This window comes from Martes martes (assembly GCF_963455335.1).
Source record: "Martes martes genome assembly, chromosome: 4".
NCBI classification, from domain to species: Eukaryota; Metazoa; Chordata; class Mammalia; order Carnivora; family Mustelidae; genus Martes; species Martes martes.
In genome coordinates this window covers 156762033-156774669 of record NC_137891.1, presented here as the reverse complement: position 1 = coordinate 156774669, position 12637 = coordinate 156762033, and the positions used below count along the sequence as shown (strand labels likewise).

Below are 12637 nucleotides of genomic sequence, written 5' to 3'. Positions count from 1 at the left end.
GCTTTGAGCCTGGGCTCTAACACTTGGTCTGTGCTTGGGGCAAATGACCCAGTCTCTCTGCCCTCAATTTCCTCATCTGTCAAATGGGGAATGTGCCTACCTTGGCAGAATTAGAATCAATGCAGGCAAAGTACTTAGGAAAGTAGGAATAGATAAGGAATTATTAGTTAATGGTTGCTGAGAAAGAGACTGTGGGACAGAAAAATGAGAAAGAACTGGAGTAAAAAAGATTGAATGGGGGGGGAAGGAGGAGAACAGGGGAAGGAGACATCAATATCAACAAGTCTGTTAAAAACTTCTGTACCTTTACAAAAGGGAGACTCTGAGTTGTTAGCAAGCATGGAAAATGAACCCACCTTATAGGTAATCCTACAATGGTAATATATATAATCCTATATTATAGGCAATATGAATTAAAACAGCAATAAATTACCATCTATCAATTTAACAAAAATAAAAATAACAATAGCCCTCATTGCTGGCTTACAGGGGTGCACTCTAACCTACCATCAGAGTGTAGGCTGGTATGATATTTGGAGGGAAGCAATATTGGAATATATATCAGACCCTGAGAAATGTCCATAATCTTTGGTCCAGAAATTTCACATGTTAGGGCCTGTAAGCTACTGTAGTGATGCAGACTTTCTTGAGTGAATTGGGAGCCATGGTAGGTTTTGAGCAGAGGAATGAGATGACCTGACTTTTTCATCACCTAACAACACATTCTGGAGCTGAGCTGTGAGTGAACAGGGTTTGGCCAAGGGAAGAAGTCGCGAAAAGGCGTTCTGGACCAAGCAGGTCTAGGGAACTGCCAAAGGCTCAGCATTGCTGAGTGAGGCAGAGACAATTCTGGAGCAGAAATCAAGAGTTAGGTTTCGGAGGGCCTAAAATGTGTGCTAAGGAGCCTGAACTTGATTCTGGAGACTCCCCAGAACCTCGCAGAAAGTGGTGGAAAGGCTCTAAGCAGGGGACCGACTTGGACAGAACTAGACACACCACAGGAGGGCAGTGTGGAGGCAGATTAGAAGGCGAGTCCTGCAGAAGATTGGTCACTTCTCTAATAGACTTGATTTTGTTGGCCATCCTCTGAAAGGCCCAGTGATTCAGGGACGCTAGATCCCTCCCCGGCCGCAGGGGGTGAGATCTGATTAGTCAATCACACTAATTCCACTGCCTTTGCCAAGTGAAGGGTTTAGGCATCGGCTGCTCCACAGTTCTTGCCCAAGTGACCACATGGGAAGTCAGCTGGGGGGAGGGGGGAGGGCTTCTGGTAAATTCTCCCTCACTTCCAGAAAGGGACCACTGCAGTAGCCACTTGGGACAAGGAGGTGATAAGCCAGAGGACAAAAGCCCACCATGCTGAAGAAGGGCTAGGAGAAAGATAGAAAGAACCTGGGTCTTTGCTGATGTCCTTAGGTTGCTGAATTAACCATCCAGGAACGGCTCTACTGTCCACTACCGGATTTCCTGTTCTTCTTTCTTTCCTTCTGCCCTCCTTTCCCTTTCTCTCTTTCATGTGGCTAAAAGCATATTAAATGATACAATCAGGAGAGTACTACCAGAGACTGGAGAAAGGGTGGAAAGGAGGGGTCTGTTATGAAAGAAGTTAAGAGAGAAGAATTTGCTGGTTTAGTAACCAGTTAGGTAAGCAAGAAGAACTGAGCCTGACTCCCAAGGTTTCAGCCTTGCATTTTTGAGTGGATAGTGGGTCCACCAACTGGTATGTTTCATCCTGCCTTCTAGATACATGTCCCTTGTTTACAGGGACAGCTCCCGTTTCAAGCCATCTCTATCACTGTTCCTGTAAGTACCAGCTGGGGTCTAATGTTGTATATATTTTATATCTAATGTTGTATATATATTTATTTTAGAGATCAATCTATCTCTGAGCCTTTAAGCTTCAAAATTGATCAGGAAGGGTGAGTCACAGCCTGTCTCTCACCATGGCAAAGCTGGAGGGGAACCTAACTCTGATAGCCAGTGTCCTGTTCCTTTCTTTGCTTTCTGTATTCGCAAAACAGGAAAGGAATAGAGAATACTCTTTGGTCTTCGCCTTGATCAGCCCCTCATTGCCCAGGGCACTGCTGGGAGAAGCCTCAGCTACGGATGTACAGAGATGACATCAGGTCAGGGTCACTTTTATCTCACCCCAGTCCTGGCTGATACGGGACACAGCAGTGTTCTGAAATAAAGGAAGCAGCCCTTAGGAATTGGCCACCAGCCTTTTACATCACCCCTCCACAAACAGCAGCAAAGATCTGGTGGGATCTAGCCTGTCCTGTGCTAGGGTGTAGGAGACAGGATGAGGAACATGGAGGTTCAAGCAGTGTTTAGATGGGAAAGATCTGGGAAATGAAGGAGGAGGAAGGTGGGGTGGGATTGTGGCAGGAAATCCAACAGTCATCTGGGACCACCCAGGCAGCAGTGGTGTGGGTGGGGTATGTGTATGTGCATGTATGCACATGTGTGTTCCGGGGTTGGGAGAAGGCAGGCAGGCAGGCACAGAGAAACATCTGCTCTGGACCCCAGGGGCTGGCCTAGAGTGCGTACGTATGTGTGAGGCTGCGGAGCGCTGGGGCAGGGTGGGGATGGGGTGTGGGAGCCCAACAGGCAGGCATGCAGGCTCCAAGAAACATCTGCTCTGCATCCTCAGGCTTGCCAGCATTTGAAATAACTCAAGGGTGTGAGACTCTAACCTGGGCCTGCCTTTGGGTGTGGGCCAGGGCTGGGGGAGGTCTGGGGGGAACCCACCAATGCAAATTTTCCAGGAAAGAACAGAGGAGAGTTTGACTCTGTTGAAGGCTAGTATAGGAAACCAGGCCCCAGGAAAGGAGAGTTATGCCAAAATTATTAATAAGAAATCATTTTTAGCTAATGCTTCACCAGGAAGTGAGGATGTGGTTGTGTCTGACCTCACTGTTGCCTCAAAGTGTAGACCCTGTGCCACTTTTTTCTGCTGAGTGGCTGCAGGAGGCCTCAGTGCATGGGACTCCAGGGATAGGACCTCTGCATGGAGGCCTGCTAAATGATTTACTCAGTTTCCCCAGCCCAGGTGTTAATTTTCTTGATTCTCCTGGTCAGGTGTGATTTCTCCCTGCCTTCTCTTATTCCAATCATCATACTATATATTCTATTGTATATTATATCCCAGCACGTATTCTACTCTCCTTGTTACTGAAAGATTTTGGTTGCCTTTGCAAACCCTGCCATGCAGTAAAAAATACCCATAAAAAGTTGGTAATAATTGCTACACACACAAACTCACAGATAACTATTCTGCATACCTATTCACAGGGGCCCATCATCTGCAGATGTTCATTTACAGGTGTGGGAGGGAGCACTGCTCCTAGCCGCCCAGGCTCTGGCAGGCAGGTACCCTCTCCAGATCCAGGGCGGAGCCCACGAGAACTCAGTAGCTAGCACCTCACCCTGTTCTTATCTTGGGGTCACCATACCCAAGCAGCTCTGACTAGTGTCCACAACTCACCTTCCACCCAGAGCTGTTCCAGGTCTGTCTCAATGATGGCCACGCGGAGACCCAGTGCCAGGGCTCCAAAGGCCAGCAGGCCCAGGAAGAGCACTTTGCCACAGTGTCTCTGGATCCCACAGCCCAGAGAGAAAAGCAGGCCCTGGAAGTAAGCACGAAGCCAGAGTGGAGACTTCAGGCTCCCAGCTAGGATCTGGGATGGAAAAGAGAAGGGTCAGCCAGGCATTACTGCAACAGTGCAAGAATTCCTCCCCTTTCCTCCTTATGTGCAACCCCTGCCAAGCCCCAGGTTCTTGGTTTCTGGGATGCAGGACAGGTAGAACCTACACAGACACAAGGCCCAAAGGTGGAAAAGATATAACTGTTTCTTGTTCCCCCATCTTCCTGCCCCAATACATACTCGATTCTTTTTTGAGAGTAGGACACATATGCACACATCTGTTCTCAGGTGGACAGAGGGGAAATCCAGACACACTCTCACACACATACACACACATACATACACACGCTATAACCCTTCGTTATAGGGACATCACACCTTGCAGAGTGGCAGACCTGGGGAATCTCTAGATCTGCTCCCAATCTTTCTCCCTCTGGCTTTCCATCCACTCACCTGGGGTGATGCGGCTCGAGCTGGGGGTGTATAGCCAGGGGGCAGCTCTTGGAGTGGCGGCGGCCGAGCCATGCCGGCGGGGATGGGGGGCGTGGGCGCCCCCAACCCGCGTTATCTAGGATTCTCCATAAGCTGGCCTCGTACCCAGATACCGCGGAGCCCCGCGTCGGGACTCAGTGGGGCCGCTTAGGCGCGGCGTGCGTGAGGGTGGGGTGCTGGGGTGCCGCGGCGGCTGCGATGGGGGGCGAGCGCAGCGCTGCGCGGGTGCGGGAGTCGGTCCCGCGTGCAGACAGAGCGACCGGCCCGCGACGACCCGCGCGGCTAGAGGTGGAGAACGCAGTGAGGAGGAGGCGTCCTTAGCTCCAGAAAAAGGGAGCGGGCCGGGACGACGCCCTCCCATTGGCTGAGGGGTCCGCAAATTACCCGGAGCCGCGCAGCCGGATCTGCTGCTAGGCGACGGCGCCGCGGGTGGGGGCGGGACAGGAGACCACCCAGGCAGGGCCACCCCACGCCTCGCTCCCCGGCCGCCCGCGGGGCCCTGGGGGAGGAGCAGGGAGGGAGATCCCCGGGAGGCACGGCGCTGGCCAAGCGTAAGCCAGGAGACGCCAATGCTGAGAAAGGGTATCTGCTGGCCGGCCTAGCCAAGACCCAAAGACTTCACTCGTTGCTGCCTCCATTCTTGTCCCTTTCAGTCCACTCTCCACCGAGGCCAGAGTCATCTCTCTAGAATGCAAATCTGATGATCGCTCCAGAACACAAAGCCCATCTGGAGCACGGAGCCCTGCACAATCTAACTAAAGCTTTCTCTCCCATAATTCCTTCACATCCACTCAACGTTCCTTCCAGCCCTGGGGAGTTAGATGTAATTTCTTAAAAGCACCATGCTATTCCCAGCGTTTCTGCCCTTGGACGTGTTGTGGCCTTGTCGTCTTGGAAGACAACCCTCAAAACAAACACGAGCCAATCACACTTCCTTGAAGCCTTCCTTGATTCACACCTCCCTCCTGACAGGCGCATCCTTCATTGTGCTCCTTGTAACACACTATTTATGGACTTGAAAGTCTGTCTCCCTCACTGACAATTAGTAGGTGTTCAGTAATGGTTGAGTGAATCACTGAGAGTTGCAGAAACCAGGGTGGAAAGGACTGGAAACAGGGAATAATTCCTTTATTAAATTTATTAAATTGTCTTGAGTGCTCTTTCTGCCAGGTTTCTGAATGATTAACCCTGAGTGTCAGAGGAGGGTAAAATCAATATTCTAACATATAAAGTTTGGGAAAGAGAAAAAAAAAATCTCTAGTAAATTCATTACTCTAACACAACTACTAATATCTCTGGCCAATTTCTCGGTCAGTTCCTCCAGACTTGTTTACCATTACATCATTAACATTTCATGTTACCACATAGTCTTTGTATCAATTATTTGGAGAATGTCCTTAGGACAGATTCCCAGAAGTGAGGGTGTTGGGTCAAAAAGTATGAACATTTTTATGGCTCTTGCTACACATTCCCGAATTGCTTTTTGAAAACGTGTCAATTAACAGTATTTCCAGAGCCTCCGTCCTGTGGAAAGGGAAACTTTAGGCTGCGGGGTTGAACACCTAACAGGTTTGTCCCATCTCTTGGTCCATTCATACAGCAAAATGCCTATGGAAGAATTAATTCATGCATGATGCTTTTGGCCTAGTAACTACACATTAAAGCATTAAAAGCAGCATATGTGCATAGCACTTTCTTCTTCCCTGTTAACCTGTTGTGGATAAAGAAAGTGTACCTCGGCCTCTGAGGAAGATGGGGGAATAGGAGGATTCAAGAAAGTGCACCCTCAGGGGCGCCTGGGTGGCTCAGTTGGTTAAGTGTCTGCCTTTGGCTCAGGCCATGATCCCGGGGTCCTGGGATTGAACCCCGTACCCCACCATGGGGCTCCCTGCTCAGTGGGGAGCCTGCTTCTCCTTCTCCCTCTGCTGCTCTCCCTGCTTATGCTTTCTTTCCCTGTCTCTCCTGCTCTCTATCAAATAAATAAATAAAATCTTTAGGGAAAAAAAAAAGAAAGTGTACCCTCAGCAATTCTCTGGTTATAGAAATCGCCTCTAAACTAGCTGTAAGGCCCCCTGGATTGCTCTTGGGGCCATAGCTGAATACAGCTGGGTACCCAAGCAGACAGACTTTGCTCTAAGTAGCTCTTGAGACCTCCTTCCCTCTCACCAGACTCTGCAAGACAAAGTCCATGCAGAAGGATTCCTAATCGTCTGGGCCTTGGGACTCTGCTTCTACCACAGGCCCACCATTGCTAACAACTGTGGTCAGGTCCAGCATTTCTGTGGATGCTTCCAGGGTAGGGCTTGCCTGCTGGGAAAATTTCTTGCCAAAGTCCAAAGACCCAGTGTGGGAGAAACTGGTCTGCAGTTCTAACCATTCCACCCCAGGGCCTAGTGCCCTCTGGCTTCTCCAAGCTCCACGATGACCTTTCTTTTCCCCAGCAAAGTGATTTCCTGAGCGTAGCTGAGCTCAGCTGGGGCAAGCTGAAGCCACAGACCCCAGGGAACAGGAAGGGGAGTAGAAGGCCCTCTTTTCTCTCTATAAGCAGTCTGCTTCACTGTGGAACAGCCTGGTTCAGTGTCACTTCCACTGGATCTGGGAATGTGTTTTGGACTCAAACCAGAGTTCTCCCAAGAATAAGAGAAAAGAGAAAAGCAATCTAATTAATTCATTATCACCAAGGAGTAAATCTAATTACTGATTGAGACAAATAGCCCTTAAGGTCTGTTATGTGTCTACTCCTTTGCTAAGCTCTGAGATTTGCAGGGTACCTGCTTTTAAGAAGTTCATAGCCTAAGGGAGAGCACAGAGACCACAGGGGAAACCACTGTGAGCTGGGATACTCAGGGGAATTAGAAGGATTGGATGGGAGAGGTGAGAGGATGACCAAATCCAAAAGGAGAAGACATGGTTCAAGGTCTGCTTATGAGAGCTTGGGCAAGTCACATGATCTTTGGCATTGACATAAGGATTAAATGAGATAATATATGTGGCTGAGGAACGGTGTCAGGAAAAGTGAGGTGAAACACACACACACACACACACACACACACACACACACACACGGTGTTGGAAAGTGACCAGTCTGGCTTCGCAACTAGGAGGGCAGACCCTCTTTCCTTGGCATTTTCCCAGGCTTCTCACTCATGCTTTGGGCTGGCTTCTGTTATTGGGGCCCGGCAAAGTCAGTAACCCTGAGATGTAGAAGAGGGAAGCAGGGAGCCCTGGCACCACCAAAACCCCCAGTCCCCCTGCTATCCATTATGTTTAGTGGCCAAGCCTGGGACTATATACCCCCTTCCCTGCGGGCAGCTTTAGGCCAATAGCACCTGTCAAGTCTCTAGTGTCAGAGGCAGCAAGCAGAGATCAGAAAATGGCCTCTTACCTTGAAGGTGGAATAAGAAGAGCGGCTGAGAATCAAAGCAGAACCTCCCCATTTATCTCTAGCAGGAAAGCCCCTGATGCAGTCCTTCTGGGTGGTGGCAGATGGGTCAGGTCGAGGACAAATCATCCTGGCTTCAAGTAGAATGTGTTCTCCTGCCCAGCTTCTTTCTTTCCCTGTGAGCTCCATCAGAGCTAAGCCTTCTAGACCTTGTGTCTGGGTGGTCCTTCCCACACCCACTTCCCCTTCCTCAGACACATTTAACTATTTAGAAAGCAGCATACAAAGGCCTGGCTTCTGTACCTCCTTAGGGGTAGGGATGGCTGTGGATAAGTGCTTTCTGCAGTTCTCTAGAAATAGAAACAGCTTATAAAATGGACCCTGTAGGCCCCTAGATTGCTTTTGGGGCTCCAGCTAAAGACAATTCCCCACGATCCCCCTCCCCGCCACCTCCATGGATGGGAGTGGGATAAGAAGAGTAACGTGGTGAGGGACTGGGAAGAAGTTCGGCCTCTGGCCTTGGGAAAATGCTTGGAGGGCAGCCTTGGCAGTCAGTCCCCCCCACTGGCTCAGGAGCTCCTGGTGGCAGGTGGGGGTGAGGTGTTAGTGGGGGAGGGGTTCCCGTAGTAGACACCAAATTTTGTCTGACCTGGCGAGCTCCCAGAACTCCAGGTGTAGTTGCTCAACACCTCCCCAGAGTCCTCCATGATCCGTACTGAAAGCCCCCTTCCTTCTCTCCTTCACTTCCCTCACGGAGCATCCCTGGGAAAAGGGGGCAGGGGACTCCTTTACCTGCCTGGTTCTTCTGGCTTCTTTCCCCCGGAGAGGCGGCTAGCCAGTGGACATTCAGTTGCTCACTATATCTTAGGTATATTCACATTCTCTGTAGCTGTTGCCAAAAGGAAACAAAAATGGTCCCTGCCTTCTGGCAAACACATAGAGCAAAGAGAAGAGAAATTAAAGCATCTTGGGCACCCAGTCAATCCGGTGCTGCTGGAGACAATCGCAGCAGTGTCCTGGGCCAGGGGCTGTTCCCGGCTGGGACTTACACTTAGCAAGGCCTTCCCCTGGGAAAACCCTACCTTGTCCTCTTTTCTCCAGCTCCCCTCCTTTCCTTGGAGCAGGGCTGCTCACAGGCTTGTGCAAGGAAAGTTAGAGGAGATGTCTTTCTTCTACATTACTGTCAGGGATTCCAAGGGCTCCGTGGGAAAGATCAGGAAGGGGTATAGAAAGGTTCTGGAACAGCTTAATCAATCCCTTCTCGTCCCTTGCCTACTTCCTTCCAAACCAATCCAGCTCCATCCCCTTTCTGCTGACAAGGAGTAGTCTTCTGGCCTCTCCGGCCACCCAGATCCCAAGGGTCAGAAAGCACTGAGAAAGGGACAGAATTTGAGAATAGGAAGAGCCTTTAAAAGTTATCCAGTGTGACTTTCCTATTTTGCAGATGTGGAAACACAGGGACAGAAGCGAGGCAGTGAATCGGCCAAAGCCAAGCAACATTGGGGAGGGCAGGTCTTCTTCCACCTGGAGTCGTCGGGAATCCACAGATTTCACTGCATTGCCAAAGGGGACCCCCCCCCCCCCCGGCACTGCCCCATTTCTTTACTCCCTCCTCCCCTGCAGTCCTCTTTCAAGCACTTCTGTGGGCCCATTTCAGCTCCTGTCTGATGAGGGCAAACCTTTGAGAACCTTGTCCCCACCAGTGGTAGGAATGTGGAGCTTGAGAGCTCCCAAGAAGGCTGGTGGAGGTGGAGATCCCCCAGGGTAGGAATGCTCATCCAGTCTCTCACAAGTTCAATGAGAGCAGCGCTAAGATTCAGGCAAGATTACTCCAATGAACTTAAGAGACTTTGGATTTTTTAAGCAATGTGGAAACCAGTATTTCAAATCATTCTTTATAATTACTGCCACCCACAGTGAACACATCAAGGGAAACCTTTACTTTGATAATTCTAGGAGGTGAAATCTCACCCCAGGTACCACTTTTATCTTCCACCAGACACCTGCAGGTTGTAAAGTAGTGCAGGGACAGGCAAGAGCCGAGGGTATGTGTGTTTGGGAGTGGGGGTGGTAGAGGGAAGGTGGACAGGATTCCAGAAGGGCTGTGAGTATGGAAGTCTCACTTCTTAATTATCTCAAGCAGGAGAGGCAGTATAATTAGGATATAAAGGAGTGCAGCTGGAGAAGAGTCAGAAAGAAATTGAAATCATGATATGGGCTCCTGGCTCTTACTTACCAGGTTGAATAGACCTTAGACTCCTCATTAAGGGAGGTGAGAAGGAGTCTGTCTGGCTTCATAGATCATGGCTCTCTTTTATTTTTATTTATTTATTTTTAAAAAGATTTTATTTACCTATCAGAGAGAGAGAGAGCACATGCACAGGCAGGCAGAGCAGCAGGCAGAGGGAGAGGGGGAAGCAGGCTCCCCGCAGAGCAGGGAGCCCAACACAGGGCTCACTCCCAGGACCTCGGGATCATGACGTGAGCCGAAGGCAGACGCCTAACCGACTGAGCCACCCAGGGGCCCCATGGCTTTCTCTTAATGCTCTTGTCTCCGCCGAGACCAGTGGAATTAAGCTTGATGCCTAGGCCAAGGTGGCCTCCTGCCTGTTTTAAGTCTCCAAAAGACAGCAGTTGACCTGGAAAAACTGACTAGTGACTGCGAAGTAGGGAGTGAATGGCAGGTGAGCCAGGTGAGGGGGTGGCGTGGTGGCAGGGGCTGGGAATCCGTGTGGCAGGTATGGGGAACAGAGTAGTAAGTCCTGGACTAAGGATTGGGGGCCAGGCTGCCCAAACTGGCAGCTGTAGAAGGACTCTCCCGTATGGAGGTGGCACTGCCAGGAGCTAGGCCTGTGGGTCTAGAAAGCCTGATTAGGGTCAGGAACTGAAGCACCTCCGGGTCCTTTCGGGTGGAAGATGCTTTTATGGACTAGGCTCGGCCAGGCAGTCAGAAAGCAGTCCTCCAAAGAGATTTACCCTGCTGCCCATGCCTGTACGCAAGAGCCAGGCCATTGTGTCTTATCCTGTTCTACACACTGGCTCTAGACGGTTTTTACCATGTGACTCAAGCCCACACTGTGTATCTTTGGAGCCCACCACATCAGTGGAGCTTGGGACTACTCCACAAGTCTCTGGCATATCTATGGGAGTGCTCCTCCCCCCCTTTTTAAAGTTTATTTAAATAAATTTTACAACCAATGTGGGGCTCAGACTCACAACCCCGAGATCAAGAGTCTCATGCTCTACTGACTGAGCCAGCCAGGTGCCCCATGGGAGCCCTTCTTTATTGGGAAATAAATACACAGTCAAACAGGTGAGCCAGCCAACATCTGTAGTTCTGAGGGCCAAGAGAAAGGAGTCTGACTTGCTCAGAACTCAGATCTCCATGAGCTGGTCACTCCCCACGATCACCTCGTTCGCTCGTTTGGCTACAAAAGAAAAGAAAAAAGTTGTTTGAGAACTGGCAATAAAGGTGTCATTTCAAACCAAATTATTTCTAACTTCTGTGTTCATAAACATTTATTCTTCTCCTATGTGGCTCTGCCCTTGAGAAGGTCTTGGGAATATACCTTGCCAAAGGGATTATAGGAGAGGCAGCATTTTCCAACACAGGAGGGAAGGACTCACTCTTTCTTTCTTTCTTTTTAAAAAGATTTTTATTTATTTATTTGACAGAGAGATAGAGAGAGCATAAATGGGCAGAGCGGAAGGCACAGGAAGAGGGAGAAGCAGGCTCTCCACTGAGCAGGGAACCTGACACAGGGCTTGATCCCAGGATCCTGGGGATCATGACCGGAGCGGAAGGCAGCTGCTTAACCCACTGAGCCACCAGGCGCCTATGGACTCATTCTTTCTAAACCTAGCTTCCAGGACACTTCACACAGGAGAGAAACTGGATGGGTCTTAAAGGATGAATACAGTTTTTTCAGGCAGCGTATCAAAGGGAAGGCATTCTAGGTTGCTGGAACAACATGAGCAAAGGTATAAAGATACAAGGAAGGGGAGCATGAAATACTGTGGTGTGGCCAAATGGCAGGGGGTGAGGGGGAAAGGGTGAGAAGGAGTGACACTCAACAGTTAAATGGAGATATCCAAAGGAGAGGGGCGAGGCCTCATATGGAAATAATACCACCTACTGCATAGAGCTGTTGTGAGACTTCAGTGACTTAAGGAATCCTCAAGTGCCGGATAAGTAGTGGCCATTGTTTTGTAAAATCCAAAATATGGCCCTTCCTGACCTGATCCTTGCCTACCCCTACAGCTTCACGTTCCACCATTGTGCAATTATACCTACCAGCCATACTATTTTGTAGCTCTAGACCTCTGCACAGGCTGTTGCCTCTGTCTAGAATGCCTTTCTTGGCCCTCATCCCATCACACGTTTGCCCTAAATGCCCTAATCCAGCAGCTCCACTATTAGTGGCACCTTCCCTTCCAAACTGTCCATTTCCTGCTCTGTGAAAACACTACCTGATACATATCTCTGTCTCTACATCATTATCTCATTCTCCTACACTTCCCTGTGAGACTCTCAAGGGTAGGGCCAGTGTATTTACGTTCCCACCCCAGTGTCCAGCACAGCTACTGGCACAGGAAAGACTTCAGAGGTCCTGGGTAGTGATGAGGATAGGGTATGATTATCAAGTGGAGAGCAAAAGTTGAAAGGAGATGAGGGTTGGTTAGAGTATAGAGAAGCTCAGAGAATTGTAAAGCTGAGTGTAAGTAGTCCAAGATGTTTAGAAGAGAAGGAGCGAAGAGGAAGACTATGGAGCCTTCAATATATTTAAGGGAGCACCCTGGAAGAGGACCAGCGATGGGGTGGAAGGTAAGGAAAGGGTTAGTCTTCTAGGAGTAAGAGTTAGAGAATGGAGGCAGTGAACCAACAGTCTAGAAGGGGTAGGGGGGAACCAGGGGCACATTATCTGCTTCTTGCCTGGAGGTATGAGGCACAAGCAGGAGACAGGAGAGTTTTCCCGCCCTCTATTGGCTCAGACAGAAAAAGCTGACCAGCTGGCTGAAAATCGGTTCTTTCTGGGCAAGCTTCCCGTGGCTTCTAAGGATCCAATATGTTTCTTGTCATACTTGGGACCTTGAATGTGAATGTGTAAGGCAGAAA

General features: G+C 49.7%; 1 protein-coding gene across 4 annotated transcripts in view; it reads right to left on the bottom strand.

Annotated features, from left to right (window-relative positions):
* Window positions 1-9811: 9811 nt before the first annotated feature.
* Window positions 9812-12637, bottom strand: part of EIF2B3 (eukaryotic translation initiation factor 2B subunit gamma) — a 126779-nt gene continuing 123953 nt past the window's right edge. For 3 of the 4 annotated variants that reach the window (XM_080800708.1, XM_080800707.1, XM_080800705.1), the window contains one exon: window positions 9858-10949. In XM_080800708.1, the coding sequence (XP_080656834.1) occupies window positions 10897-10949 (53 nt within the window). In that variant the 3' untranslated portion in view covers window positions 9858-10896. Of the gene's footprint in view, window positions 10950-12637 lie in introns of all 4 variants that reach the window. The other variant, XM_080800706.1, reaches the window with a different exon arrangement.